Here is a 15,586-nt window from a genome sequence, read left to right as displayed (position 1 = left end):
ATATACCCAGCCTTTACGGCTCACTGAGCCCCCATACTAGTCTATGACTCACTTTGCTCTGCCAGCTCTGCTCTGAGAGTGGCAAAACATTAATAATAAAAAACAGAAGAACGATGTTATCTTAAATTGTGGCACCCAGCTGCTAAATTAATGTATGCTTAAACCCCAGGGCTCACAGAGCCTGCTGAAGCAAATGGAAAGATTCCCGTTGACCTCAGCAAGCTGTGAATCATTCTCGAGTGGGGATGGAGCTCCAGTTCCAGTGGCTGCTCCCATCTCCATGCAGATTAGTCTTGGACCAGATCTCATATTGGCCGTGGTGTTTGTTGGGTGATAAAGCCATTTGCTGCTGATAGAGCAAAGCATAACCTCATTGTGCTCTGAAATGGGGACGGGAGGAGTTCATCTAATCCCGTTAGACATCTACGTCTAAGCTAATTGCCCTCTGCTCCTCTGGTACTCAGTGAAGAGAAGCAGCATTTCATCTGCAACTCATCACTCCAAAATGGACATCTAAAATAGGTCAGATGACTCACACTCTAAATGCCTTTTTCTTTCAATTGACAATAAAGGGAGCCTGGGGTAATTTTCTCAGATTCAGACATTGACATGTGGTCTAAAGAATTTCACTCCAAGCATCTTCATTAGACAAGCTTCAAAAATGTTGTGTTTTTACATCTGATTGCTAAATCAAATGGCTAAGTCAACACAAGATCTTCGCAGAGACAGGTTCAGGTAGTTTTCAGTCTTGGTTAACTAATCTGAGTCAGCTTTGCCTTGCACAAACTACAGAGTTTTGTCCTCCATAGCAAATTAACAACTTAAAAATATGACAAGTTATTTAGTGACAAGATAGCCTTGCTCAGGGTTTCATACTCTAGATATGGGTCCAAAATGGTCTCAGGTGTATTCCAAATACACATAAAAATATGAAATGGACAAGAAGCTTCATATTCTTGCCATTATTTTCTTCTCAGTAGGCTCCTACCCCACTGGTAAGCAGTGCATTTGGTATCAGCTTCAAACCTAAATGGACCTGTACCCAATATAGTCTAGGCTCCTGTTATAGTTACTGGAGAACCAGTCAGTACAGGCAATAGAAACTGGAAAGCAATTCACCTGCCTAAGAGTAGGTATCTACTTTAGAGTGACTTGGATTACACCTAGACTTGTTGGCTGTAGAAAATCCCTCATGAGAGCAGAAATATGATCAGCAGATCCCATCTAGACACTACATAATGAAGACACCCTAAAACTGCAGCTGAATTCCACCCATAATATTCGGAACTACCCAATCCATTGTCCAGTAATAGCATCCTTATCCGGAGCATAACCTGACAGGATCTCATCTCAACGTGATAAGATAAGCCACATCCCGGACCACTAGAACTGTTTTGTCAGGAAATAAAGAACTAATTCAAAGATAAAAAGAAAAATAAGTTTTGAATCAACCATTTCATTTTGCAGTGATTTTTTCCATGCATGTGAATACGTGTGTGTGTGTGTTATTTTTAAAGCAACGCTTTTCTAAATGGGCACAAAGTTTTTTATTCATGTGTTGTTTTTTTTTTTTCATCCTGACAATAAAAATACATTGTGAAGTTTCAACATTTGTCATGAAATGGAAATGCTCAGTTTCAGGCAGCTCAAGTAAATTCCATAAAGCCCTGCAAAGACGAAGCACAGAACATTTTTAACGTAACCAGGGGGTTGGACAAGATGATCTCCAGAGGTCCCTTCCAATCTCAACCATTCTGTGATTCTGTGAAAGCTATAAAATGACTCCACAAGGAGACACGTAAGTATGACTGCCAGTCTTTGTTGTGTAAGTCTGATTTGCTTCCACTAGAAGCAAATCAGACGGATGAGAGCAAATCTCGGATGAGAGTCCAGACACATCAACATAAAGCTTCTCAAAAAATTACCCCAAACTTGTAATAGAGTCCTTACGTAGTTTAAAAGGTCTATTCAGGAACACAGCTTCTAACTTGGCACTTGTCCTCAAAATATTCATGATTGTCAGCAGCTATTAAAAACAAGAATAACAATGGCTATTTCCATAATAGCGGTATTTGGAAATCTCAAAGGACTTTGTGAACTTAACAGACTTATCTGAGATGTATGGACTCGTACCAACTCTTAGGGAAATGTGGCTCCCTCTGGGATAAGAACTGAACATTCGTGTTCAACAGCTCTATAAGGAAAAAAAAGATAAGGCATGAATATAGACTGGTGAAAAATGAGCCTAGTTTGGATTTTTAGGTAAGATGAAAATTAGTTTTTCTCTCAGAGTGTTGCCTAAAAACTTCACTTAACATGTGAAAGAGTGGAATGATTTCTTTTTTAATGAGAAGCAGTAAGTAAAATTTCTCTCTTGTGCACAGTCTTGCAGGATGAGGCAAGGGGACTGGTACAAGGAGATAGCATGGGCTGCAGAACGGGACAGAAGGACCGTGTTCCAGGTTTTTCTGCTTAGATAGGAAAGTCCTTTCCGTTTTCATTTCTCCATCTCTAAAATGAGATCCCTCTTTTGTAACATCTTCGATGAGAAGTCTGTGTAATACAAAGATGTTTTGTTTTGTTTCCAAGTGTATTACAGTGACTCCTGGTAACGTTAGCTAGGGAGAAGTGTATCAGTGTGAACTTCGCTGCTTATGGAATATGTGCTAAAATGCAGGCACAGCAAATGACCCTGTGGAAAAACAAACAAGCAAGTTTTTTTTTTTTATGCCAGGGAAAGAATTAAGTGTTTTCCTGTAGTATGTTGCATGTGGGTCTCTGGAAAAGCACAAGGCAGGGCCTTGGGACAGTTCAGGGAAATCATATGGCCCAAATAAGTTTCATCCTAGACCCTTTCCTTGAAAAGCTCCTTCAATTCAGCATTACATGAAATGTATTCTTTTTTTCAGAGCAATGCTTGCTTGTGGGTTGTGATCTATGTTTAATTACAACATAGCCATGGCAAATATAATGTCTTTTGACTGACAAGTCATCCTAGTAATCGTTCTGCTCTAATGAGAAGTCCATGCCAGTTGGTGAAAGCCTCAATCACTTCTAACATGCTGTGTAACTGTCACTTATGCAAACCAAACTAATGGAAAAAAAAAAAAAAAGTATTTTGTCTTTCCATTTACGAAATTTGCTTGAAGTCAGACTCGGTACTCTGCAACATGCAGGGGAAAACTAATACCGGAGAGAATTTTCGTATCATATAAGAAGTCCTTCCTGTATTTTTCCATTAGTAAAAGTATAACCTAAATTATTTTAGGATGGAATAATCTAAGCCGGAAGGAAATTACAGAAACAGGCAGCAACAGACCTGACATGTTTAGCTGGGGAAAAAGTTGCAAACACAACAAGCTTTGTCTTCTCCTTTTCCATCATTTTTCATTATTTTCACTCCTGACAGTGTGAATAATATAGTTGATTTTTTGTTACAATTATGAAGCAGCTGCAGACTACACAACAAAGTTGCAAAAAACATGAAGAAACATTTTGTTTTCAATCCAGATGTTCCCCTCAACTGCAGAAAAGTAACCACACCGACTAAAATTCTGAAAGCCACATCTAAATAGCATATTGTTCAGGTTCTGGAGGAAATTTTCAAGCAAGATTTTGAAGAAGAAAAAAAAAAGTTATCTGTGAGTTGTAGTCAGACAAAATACCTTTTTTTTGTAGTCAAATGAAATATCCTTTTTGCAACCCAAAACAAAGGTCCTAACTCCGAAGTTTCTTGTGCTGAAGGGGTCTGTCTAATTGCTGTTGATGAGGATTTTAGTGATTAGTGGCCTAAGTTTGCAGGTAGAAGCTTCTCAGGAAATTACAGAGGTAGGTTTGGATGGAAGACCTCTAAGCTCATCTAGACTCCTTTTATACTCTACAACAGGTATTTCCAGGTGATTCATCTGCTTTTAATGTAGAAATGTAACGGTCAGCTGCATCACACACTAGGGTGTCTATTTCTTTGTACCCACAAGGAGGACCTGAGGACCTGTCTAGTTTAAAGGATGCCTTATGGAAGGGTAGATAGGTGACACATCATTCTAAGTATGGACAAAAGAGAAGAAAAAGGTGGATGCTTTTCTGACTGGCACGGTTTTAACTTATTTGGTAACAATCCTGATTCTAGATGACTTCTCTGGTGCTAGAGGTTTTCTCCTGATTTACTAAATAAATGAATCTTCTCTGGTCATTCTCCCTGTTTGTTTCCCTGTCTTACTCTCTGTACTGGGAAATTGCCCCTGGCCAATGCTAACTCTTAAACTGTGCCAGGGAATTGCTTAGGAGGCTTTAAGTTTGGCTGGACCCAAGCCAGGCCAGTACCTTGCTGGCTATTTACAATATAGACAGATCGAGTTCTGCAGCCTGTGCAGGTGTCTGGTACTGTCTAACCTGTTGGGGTAGCCTGGCAGAGGCAGACAGGTGAATGGACAATTTCCAAACAGCCGCTGAGATCTGGCCACCTAATTTCGAAGGGCAGGAGGATTTCATAATACGGGTATGACCAGATCATGCCAAAAGGCCTCCAGTTAGCAAAATAAATGTGAATGTTTTAAGTTATTTTAAATCCATTAGGGATAGATTAAAACTAAAGGAACTTGCTGTTGTTATTCATGTTGAGCCAAGTGACCTAAGCCTCCAGTCAATGTTATCGATGGAGTCTAGAGAGTCAGCTGATCAAATGCAGCAGCTAGACTGCATTGCCTAAATAAAAGCGTCTGAGGTCATTTGAGATGCCCTCATTTATTTTGTTTGGTCTAGGGCTCATTTCCCCATCAGATCTGTCATAGCTGTCAGCCCATACAGATGTCTCATTTGCCCTGTGGCACCTCAAATAGTACTAAATACCACGTTTAGGTAACTGAACCACGTCTGTAGTGACTGATTGGCTGAATTATTCCACGGGGTTTGCTGCCTATAAATAGGAGCTTAGACATCAGGTATACCTGTAGACGTGTGGTGCAGCACATGTGATTGAGCTCTGTAGCTCAATCTCCTTTTAAAGACTTGAGCCAGTTCATACAAGAGCTTCTAGCACCATTTTAAATGCCCAAGTATTTCAAATGTCCTAGGATGGGGGAGACATTGTCACAAGGCTGGCCAGTATGACACTAAAGACCGGCACCGGGAGGAGGGCTTCTCAAACAGCTCAAGGCACCAATGTGCAGACAGCTGGACTGGGCCTCAGCGTGCCTTAATGATGACCTGAACTCCACCCACAAAGCGGGCTGCATCTTGTCTGTAAAACGTGTCTTTTCGTCTCTCATGCTCCACCGCAGAAAACTTCAAACAGATGGTAAATCACTGAATTCTTTCCCTTAAACAAACATACTTTCCTTCAGTTGTGGAGTACCCGGCAACTGACAATTAAGCAGTAGTACACTTATTTTTATGATTAACCTTGTCAATCCACAGGAATTTGTTTTCAAAACAGCTGACCTTTTCCTACGATATTATTTTTGACAAGTGATGGCTCATTACTCTCTGTTAAACTGTCAGTGTTTTAGTATTTGGTTTTCAAATTATTACCATAGGCAGAGGTACCAATATCCTATAGTAAGATTTCCTCACAATTTCCACAGTAAAATCTTGCTAACCTTTAACTTTCAAGTTGAAATTTCCTTTACCACATTTACTTCATATTTATATTTTTTTTTTTTCAGAAAGCCTCAACACTATTTGGTTATTTCTAAGATCAATATTGAGAAGTACCTTATTTTGTGTATTAAAGATGATAATAATAATAATCCAATCAGCCCTACACTACTGCTGAAAAGCTTTAGCATGTCTGTGCTTTGAAGCAGAAACATGAAATGTAGCCACATTGTGACCTTGGGGACAATGTTGTTTCTTTGGCTGTTTTCATGATGTTCTCCAAAACATGACATAGCTGAGCCCCTGGAAAAATCAGTTTACATGTGCTCAGGGGAGACTTAGTTTGACAGCTATATTGTCCAGTGTGCTGGCACTGAGCTCCTCCCAGCACAGCTCCTTTTCCCATTTCCCCTTTGATCATCAGGCACATCCACATGTTCTAGGGGGCCCTGCTTGAGCAGGGGGTTGGACCAGTTGATCTCCAGAGGTCCCTTCCAACCTCATCCATTCCGTGATTCTGTGAAGAGTGCACTGGGGCTTAATGTGACTTCGATTCCCTGCTGCATTTCTCTGTGGGCATTTGGTGTTAGAAGGCTCTGTCCCTAAGTGTTACTCATTTCTTTGCCAATGACTAGCTCCTCACTACGTGTTTTCTTCTCTTCCCTCTGGAACAGAGTTTAGTGAGGCTGTTTGGAGGAGAAGAAAAAAAAAAAAAAAGTTTGAAAAAGAGAAAAACAACTCAGCAGGTTTTACAATAAATGAATCTATTTAGTTACTAAGTCTCAGTTTGTTATTACAACATCCTGGATCCCTGAAAGCTGTTAGTCCTACCTCACAGTCCTAAAACAGCCAATAGTGTGCTGACCAACCCTTCTAGGGAGAATTTTTCCCTCTTTACATTAGCTGCTAGACGAATGATTTCTTTCCCAAATCATCCAGTCTTTTTTTTTTTTTTCCCCCAGATGTATTTCTACGTAGCTTCCCCTTTTCCTGCTCTAATTGCCAGACCATAACTGCCCTTACATTACTTTGCTAGGAACAATTGTCTGACTTTTCTTACTCTGAAAGTGACTTTATCTTTTATCCCTAGGGTTTCAGGCTTTTTGCTCAACAAAGATATTTCAAGCTTGATTTTATTTATTTATTTTTGTTACGTGTCAACCCCCAAAATTTCTGAAATTACTCCAGGAGCAGTTGATGTCCATGGCCTGATGACGATCTGAAAGTGCCTACAGCTGACCATATTTGTCTTGAGGTTTAAAACAGTACCTTTTAATGCCTAGGAAGAGACTCGTAGTTGCCACCTGCCAGCATTCACAAATGGCAGGTTGGGCAGGTACCTTTGTGAGTGCTAACAACACACAGCCACTCCTAGAAATGGAAACAGGAGCAGGAGATAGGAGGTGGCATATGCAACAATAGGGCAATAATAGTGCTTAGACAGCAGCAGCAGTCACAGTCTGCTGTAATCAGACTGTGCTCCGCAAAGCAAGGTGTTACGCAAACAAATACAAAAGCAGAGGGCCGCATGTATCCTACCTCCTCTTTGCTTAAAAAATTAAGAATGGAAATAGGTATCAATCTCCCTTCAGGGTGAATATGTAAACCAGAATATTCCCAATTAAGTTGTTTTTTCATTTTCTTCTTTACCTCAGATGCAGACCCAGGTTACAAGAAGCATCAGCTGTCTGTGTTGTGACGAATATCCCTTTCAGCTGTTAACCACTGTGCTTTTAAAATGCAAGTCTGGAATAAGCTCAGGAAAAACGATTCAGCAAATGTCTGAGACGCACAAATCACTGTGAGATATCAGTGTACATACACATCACTGAGGATTCAGACATGACTCATAGCCCAAAAAGTAATCTTATTCACAGTAGATTTCTTGCAGGTTAGTCTCTTTTTCATAGCTGGGTTTTGTGCATTTTGAGACACCTGCTAATGAGAACAACAAATGTGTGGGATATTACCTTTTGGCTTTGATAATCACAACTGATGTGATGTATTTTTCCTCCTTATTTTCTATTTGAAATTCAGATCTTATCTGCCTCCCTTTCCACAGGAGGTGTTCTGGACTGGCTAAACTGGGACAGGATTATTTGCGATCTCCCATGTATTTTTATTTTTTTTCGTTGCAGAGCCTTAGACTGAACTCGTGGCTGCAGAGCCCTCTTGTGGCGATTCAGCCAGTTCTGGCAGGAGGACTCTGGTACTATTTTTTGATTGTTTTTCCCCGTAGGAAGAAAACAAGATTGTTCTATGGATTGCTGTGACAAGCAAAAGTCCAGGACAGACATCCAGCCCATCCTGGCAGCTGCTTCTCACAAACTTTCTAATTATGTAAGAGATTCCCTAATTCCTTGAGAGTTGAAACACAGAAGGCAATATTCCTCTCAACTTTGCCTAAATCAAGTAGGAGTTTTCTCGTTTGTTTGTTTTTGATAAAGTTTCTGCCTAGAGGCTTTGTTGCTTCTATTTGAAAATATAGCCATGCCACCTGCACCGCACAGACTGAACCTATAGGTTGGAATATTGCCTGCAATGGCTGGAGAAAGGCAGGTATTCCAGCCATTTGTTGTTACCTGGAGTTTCATCTCACCGTTTGTTAACAGGAGGCTGCAGCCCTGTGTTCAGGAAGAGCCATCTTGTTTTAAAAGTGAGGGCTTCTAAAATAAAGGCTACCAGCATGCCAATATGTACAGGAAAATCAGTCTGCACAAGTATGTACCTGTAGCATTTACAAGGAACAGAGAGTTTGCTGCCAGCAGCACCTGAGAGCTCATGAGACCAATAGATAACGTTATCAATCTTTTTAGGGCAAACGTTCATTAGATCAGTTGATACGTTATCAGCCTTTTTAGGGCAAAACCGACCAATTTCACTACTGAACCGCTTTTTAGCTCAATTTATTTCCTTTGCTGCCTTTTCTCACAGAACGGATGGGGGCTGACGTTACAAAACGTTTGAACTGCCGGCGGGCGGGCACCGCCCAGCACCCAACCCCTCAGGGAGCCATTTTAGTGACGGGCCGCAGCCCCCTCAGGGAGGCGGGCAGCCCGCCACACGCAGGCCACGCCCCCAAATCCGGGCCACGCCCCCAACCGACCCCACGCCTCGCCCTTGAGGCCACGCCCCCACGCGGCTCCCTCCAATCAGACGATGCCGCCCCCGACCTCCTCCCCCTCCCCTCTCAGAAACTGCGCGCCGAGCGGCACCACTCTGGGCTGTGCGCATGCGCAGTCGGGCCGTTGTGGAGGCCGAGCAGGGTTTGCTCGCTGGTAGCGCGGAGCGGGCTGGGCCCGGGTTGGGTCCGGAGATGGCGGGGGAGCTGGCGGGGCTGGGCCCGGCGGGGCTGGGCCCGGCGGGGCTGAGTCCGGCGGCGGAGAGCGGTACGTGCGGTGTAGGGGGGGTGCGGAACGGCTGGCGCGGAACGGCTGGCGGCGCGGGGCGGGCCGCGCTGGGCTGAGGGGACGGGAGAGGGGGGACGCAATATGGCGGCGGTACGGGAGCGCGCATGCGCAGCGCGCCGCTGAGGGTCTGTCAGGCGCAAACTGCTCCAGCACGGGGCCCCCACGGGCGGCAGCTCCCCCCAGAGACCCTGCTCCTGCGTGGGCTCCTCTCCACGGGCTGCAGCTCCGGCCCGGGGCCTGCTCCTGCGGAGGCTCTCCATGGGCCGCAACCTCCTCCAGGCCACATCCACCTGCTTCACCGGGGGCTCCTCCACGGGCTGCAGCGTGGAGATCTGCTCCATGAAAATCATTTAATTTTTTTTCATAAGTAGTCTCAATGCAGTGTGTTTTTCTCCTCAGAGTCGGATGTCTTTGAAATCATGCTCCCAATTACGATCCTTGTGCTGAGTGATGATGACTGTCTCTGTAATGAGACCGAGGAGCAAACAGTGACTGTTCCTGAGCTGAAGAAGGAGGATAATCAGGAGGCAGGCTTCAGTACCAACATTCTCCTAGAAAGCAACACAGCGCCTTCAGATGCCAGTAGTGGTTTAAGCGTTTCGGAAGGAAAAGAGATTGCTGCAGATAAGGATGATTGTGTGAAATACTCTGAAGAAAAACGGGTTGATGAGAGTTTGTGTAATGAATTGATGTTATCCCTAAGTGATCAGTGTGATGCAAGCAAAGATAAGTGCAATCAAAATGGATTGCCAACATCACCTTTGAAAGCAGACCTTGATGAGATAAATGAAACCAGTGACAGGAAGGAATGTGTTGATAACGACACTTGTCAGAAGATTCCTCTCTTAGCAGCAGCTGACAGTGAGGGTAGAGATGTGACCATCAACACGGGTGAACAGATGATTTTAGCAGTAGTGTGCAAAGATGAAGAAGAACATGCTGATGTTGCAAATGTTCTTTCTGCTGGAAGCCAGGAGAAACAGCTGGAAATCCCCACAGAGATGGAGGCAACTGTTAAAGTGGAAGGTAACTGGTTAATAAGATTAGTGCAGTGGTTGAAGACATCCAGTAAATATCAAGCCTGAAATAGGTGGGAAAACAGGAATAATCCAAAATCATTTATTTTAGATTAATCTTTCTAATATAGATTTTTATTACATGCAGCAGAAAGAGACTGAAGTATGCGTAGTTCTTTCATGGACTGATGTGAAAAATAGTGGAACACCAAGAAATTGGTACTGTTTCACTCTGCTGCACTTTGTGAAAGGGCTGCCTGTGACTAGGGGAAAAAGATCTGAAAATATAAACTCAGGGTACATTTTATTTTCCTCTCAGGTACTAGAAAGGCATAAAGGAGTAACAAGACTACTTGCACTCCTGGCAGACAGGATAGCAAAAGGGACATCATGCATGCACTGTGCAAGTTGCCATCTGAAGAACTGAGCCCTAGTGCAGTTCGGTGGCGGTGCTTTACAGCAATTCTGGCATAAAGCTCTGCATAAAATTTGCATAGATTACACTTGTCTTGTGAAATTCAGAGCTCCTGAGGAAACAAAGAGTGAAAAGATGAAGTGAAAAGGATTTCTTTCCAATAAGAATCCAACAAGGATTTCTTCTCTTAAAACATGATTTAAATATTGGAGGAAGGGTGGGGGCAAATGGGCAGAGACATTAGGAGGGAAGTAGGGATAGGAAAATGTTTTCCTAAGTGAAGGGCATGTATAGCAAGGTGATATACATTAGGGTATTGGGGGTTATTACTACCAATTAATTATGAACATTGGTTGTTGTGTGATACGTCATGCATGTGACTGTTTTTATCCCAATAGATACTGATTCTTCAATGAACGGAAGTAATGAAGCTGACAACAAAACAAGTAAGAGCGGCAAATTTGAAGCCCTGAGTTCAGTTTTGGAACATGGCTTGAAAGAAGAACCTGAACCTACCCAGAGTCATTCTGCTCTGTTTGCAAATAGATATTCCCCTACTTCAGAAGAATTGTTAAAAGATACAGGGGACTTGGAGATGAATGCTTCTATTTCTGCTGAATCAAGTGCTACCGAAGAGCATATTTATAAGTCATTAACACCGTTTTCTAAAAAAAGACATCAGCAACAATATATTGTTTCTCCTCATGAAAGCCCAAATGAAATACAAGGCCAGCAAGAAGGTTTAGCATGGCCCAGTAATAGTCTGAACATCAAACCTTTTTCTGAAGCATCTTGTTCCATAAATAAGCATGAAAAAATAAATTTGAAATGCAGGTTTTGTAGTTCTGTATATAAATGCGCTGCACTTCTGAAGAGACACGTTCATTCAGCTCATAAAGATAAAAAAATTCATAAATGCTGCTTTTGTAAAAGAACCTTCTTCTTTTCTGTCAACCTGAAGAATCACATTAAGTTTCATAAGAAAATGACTAGGTTGCGAAAGGTAAGAAAAAATAGAATGAATGCTAGAAAAGTTAGGCAGAGAAGAACTGAAGAAAGAAAATCAGAGACCAAGAAAAAAGAAAGTAAATACAAGAAGTTTTTCATCAAAATTGAAAGGGACTTTACATCTCTGGGCGTTCCGGTTGTTTTTTCCTGCAGACTTTGTCTTTTTGGTTCATCAAATCCCAGGATTTTTATTCATCACATGAAGGGACATAAAGAGAGACCACCTTACCAGTGTCCCCAGTGTGATTACTCCTGCATTAGCTTATCCTACATGTTAAATCACATGTACTGGCACGCTGGGTATAAGCTGTACAAGTGCAGGTTCTGTACCTTTTTCTCGTTGTATTTTGCAAGCATGGTGAGGCATAGCTACATACATACAGGGGCTAAGCCCTACTCCTGTGAGTTCTGCCAGTCAGCATTCACGAGCACCAGTGGGTTAAAGAGGCACAGAAGATTACACGCAGGCGAAGGAACGTGTCAAGGGCCGCAACTCGACTTTGTACATGAGAGAAAGAGAAGTCGAAGACCTTCTAAGAGTTACACGTGTGATGAGTGTAACATCGTGTTTTATACAAGAGGACATCTCAGCTTTCATAAGAAATTTCACGAACAGTTTAAGGTGACTGATAATGGTTATACGAATCAGAGCAACGAATATAAAAATGAAGCGTGTGAATTTGACAGCGATTCCCAGGACCGTGTTTCTCTCTCTGATAAAGATAATAGCCTCACTGGGGGATTGTGTAAAATGCTGGCTTCGGAAGTAGACTTTGAGCAGGCAGACGATGAGCAGGACGATAAGAAAATATACTCTGGAAACATATTTCCTGAAAGCAGCCATGGAAGCAATACTTTACCTATTTTTGGGAGTAGATCAGAAGTCCTGGATTCATACGAAATGGACGCTGTAGTTTGCAAAGAAGACCCTCTGTTCAGCCCTGATTCCTCTGAGTGGCAAGTCAAAGATGGTGACTGGCAAGCTGAAGATGATTATGAAGATGCTGCATATTATACATCTGAGGATACGTGGCCTTCCAGTTTGTCTATGTATAAAACGTACAGGTGCCAATACTGTGACTATGCTACTGCTGTTCGTAGCAACTTTAAGGTGCACCTCAAAATGCACACAGATGAAGGACCATTTGTGTGTCAGGAATGCAATAAGACATTTAAAACTTCAGACCATTTGCAGAGACACAGGCTTCTTCATGTAGAGAATCAGTATGAATTTGGCACTTGCCTCTACATGGATAGCCGTTTGGAGGAGAATCTTGGATTTCATCCTGAAATGCACGTAGGTCTGTGTCCAGAAAGAGATTTTGGTTCTACAGAGGGTTCAAGTGCTGTCCATTCCATGTTTGGTTCAGAAGTCTATGGAGAGCAGACAGTTATCCAGAGGGATGAAAAAAATTATTCACTAGCACAGAGTGAGCCCCAGTTCTATCAGTGTGCGGAGTGTGAGTATGCTACTTACGTTTTAAGCAACCTTAAACTACACATAAGGACTCACACAGGTGAGAAACCGTACAGCTGCAGCGTTTGCCAGAAGAAGTTCCGTACCTCCAGTCACCTGAAGCGACACAAAATAATGCATTTTAATACGGAGCACCTCAAGTGCAGGAAGTGTGACTATTCCACAGACAAATGGCTGTCCTTGAAACGGCATCTGGCTTTGCACTCGGTTAGTGAAAGCTCCTCTGCTGTCTGTCTCTACGAACAAACGCCTCTCCCTGTCAAAACGTACACGTGTGAGGAGTGTGGCTATACCACGGTCCGCAACAGCAACTTCAAGCAGCACCTGAGAATTCATACAGGGGAGAAGCCGTTCAAGTGCATGCAGTGTGGTGTCGCTTTCCGCACGTCGAGCCACCTGAAGCGCCACGTGCTGACTCACTTGAAGTTGTACTGCAGAAAGTGTGACTTTTCTACAGTAGATAAAAGAGCTTTCCAAAAGCACATGAAAGCACACAAAAAAAAAGTACAAGTGTAGCGTTACATCTCTGTAATGTGGTGGTGTCTGCCAAAAAGCTTCTCGAAGAACATAACCAACAACGTGACCGTGGTAGATAAGCTTGGGATTTGCAAGCTGGCACTCAGGTCTTGAGAACTGTACACGTCTTGCAGTTGTTCGTTGTTGTACATTCCTCTGCTGTACTCGAAATGCTGGCTGGTAATGGGTGCTTGCAGTGTTTTGGTCAAGAGAGTGAAACCCAGGATGTTTCTTTGCTTCAGGTTCTGCTGGGACCTTCAGTTTCTAGTGGAGGCTGTGCTGAAGAAGAGCTTGGAGGTGCCTCTTCATGCCTGTGTAACCTTTATATTCCAAGAGGTCAGAGTTATGGTTTGGCCTATATTCGTCAGTGTGAACAGTTATTTTGCTCCATTTAGTTTCTTTTTTTTAAAAAAAAACAACCTAACTAAAAGGATGTTTAAAGGGAGGGATGGAAGTGTACATTCTGTTGTATAGTAATAATTTTTCAGTTACGAATCATCAGTATGTTTGGAGGCTTACTCCCATCTGCTGTAAGTTGCATTCCCTGCTAGCAGGTTCTCCTGTAACACCTGCAAGAGAACAAGTTAGCGTCTTGTAAAATTAGAGGTACGTGAATTTTATCCCATCACAGGTTAAATGGGATACGAAAGTGTTTTCTATACATGTGTGTATATGTAAAAAGTTTAGTAGGTAGCTCATTGAGTCTGCAGTTACTCCAGGTAATTCTCTGAGTAGTCTCACAGAAGTAGTAATATCCTTAATGAGATATTTTATGATCCTAAGAATCCTTAAGTTAATCTTCACAAGCTTTATGTAGATGGCTAATGTTACTTCAGTATAAAATGCCTTCTCTTTTCTCAGGCTGGTAGTCAGCTGTGCTCTGTTTTGCAGAATAGGTAATATTCTTTTCAAAGAACCTTTCTGGTGATTTAATTATTTGCTGACACATTGCAAAAAAATACTGCTTACGTTGCAAACCTTAGCACCTAGCTTGAACTGTAAAACTTATTTTGTTAAAGAGCTTTATTGTGCACATATTACCACATGGAAGAACTACTATGCCCCCCAAATGGCACTTACATGTAGTATGGTGAAGACTGAGATGGATGTTTCTTCTACTCTGCGTTCAAATCTAGATGAACACTTGTGCTCCAGAACTATATGGTGATAGAAGCTCCTGTGTGGACAGCACTGACCGTATGTTCAGTGGGATTTATAAAAGCGGTGTTACTCCCTTGTGTAAGGAAAGAAAACAAATTGCAAAGGGATAATACTAATTTTCCCTGATGGTACAGCTCAGACCACAAAACAGCAGAGTAAGCCTGCAGTTTAATTTAGAGGATGTAAACATGAAATTGCCACTGCTATTTTACTTCGCTCAAGTTTATGCTGTTCTTCCTAAATACAGATAGTGTATTGAAGAGGCTTTCTGGTGACACAAGGAAACAATTTTACAAGAGTGGATGGAAGCTCATGAATTGATTCACTTATTTAAGGCCAGACCAACAAAGGTATTTATTACGTGATCTAGTTCTCTTGAGTTTCAGTAGTCAGACAAGTCAGTATCTGTGGCTGTGAACCCTAGTGGTTGCAGATGTCTTTACTATAAGCTGGGAAAGCACTATTTGGAAACAAGAGAAGGATTCAGATTTTAAAATGATAGAGCTATCCAGCTGATGCACTTGTGAGAAAGAAGAATCCTAATCTATCCTAATGTGAATAATATAAATGTTTCTGGGAAATATTAATGGTATCGTGCAGGAATTTTTACCTGGATTACTGTATGGTTCTGATCACTTGAAAAATTCAAAAGAACACATGCAGAAAAGAAACAAAAAATGGTAAAGAGAATTGCAGCCGATACATTATATGAGACTAGGAAAGCTGAAGGTGAAGAATAATTATTAAAAAGTATGTTGTACAACAGAGAAGAAGGAGACCGATTTAAGGGTGATAAATTTGCTAAAGACATTTTTCTAAAAAGGGCTCGCTAGCAGCAGAAGTTTCTTTTAGTTGCAAGTAAGGAGTAGAAGACATTTTCAGATGGAACTTGAGTTTGTAAAAAAAAAAAAAAAAAAAAAAAAATATTCCAGGTGATTACCTCTAATAAAAGAATCAATAAAGTGTTTCATGACTCCTGAGCTTCCCC

The 15,586-nt window shown here is 42.0% G+C and overlaps 1 protein-coding gene across 1 annotated transcript; it reads left to right on the top strand.

Annotated features, from left to right (window-relative positions):
* The first annotated feature begins 8,784 nt into the window (after positions 1 to 8,784).
* On the top strand, positions 8,785 to 15,578 carry LOC106038195 (zinc finger protein 11-like). The gene is made up of 3 exons (XM_048065735.2): positions 8,785 to 8,984; positions 9,405 to 10,031; positions 10,835 to 15,578. The coding sequence occupies exons 1-3, from the start codon at positions 8,828 to 8,830 to the stop codon at positions 13,435 to 13,437; spliced, it is 3,387 nt and encodes a 1,128-aa protein (XP_047921692.2). The 5' UTR covers positions 8,785 to 8,827; the 3' UTR covers positions 13,438 to 15,578.
* The last annotated feature ends 8 nt before the right edge of the window (positions 15,579 to 15,586 follow it).

The sequence above is a fragment of the Anser cygnoides genome, chromosome 3, assembly GCF_040182565.1.
Source record: "Anser cygnoides isolate HZ-2024a breed goose chromosome 3, Taihu_goose_T2T_genome, whole genome shotgun sequence".
Taxonomy (NCBI): domain Eukaryota; kingdom Metazoa; phylum Chordata; class Aves; order Anseriformes; family Anatidae; genus Anser; species Anser cygnoides.
Note: the sequence above shows the minus strand (reverse complement) of the source record. Positions and strands in the feature narration are given on the sequence as shown.

What these genes read in the sequence shown, in the direction of transcription:
- LOC106038195 (XM_048065735.2), top strand. Translation starts at nt 8,828, where the DNA reads ATGCGCAGTCGGGCCGTTGTGGAGGCCGAGCAGGGTTTGCTCGCTGGT. An exon ending in GAGTCCGGCGGCGGAGAGCG is followed by an intron (nt 8,985 to 9,404) that starts GTACGTGCGGTG and finishes TTTTCTCCTCAG; the next exon opens with AGTCGGATGTCTTTGAAATC. An exon ending in GGCAACTGTTAAAGTGGAAG is followed by an intron (nt 10,032 to 10,834) that starts GTAACTGGTTAA and finishes TTATCCCAATAG; the next exon opens with ATACTGATTCTTCAATGAAC.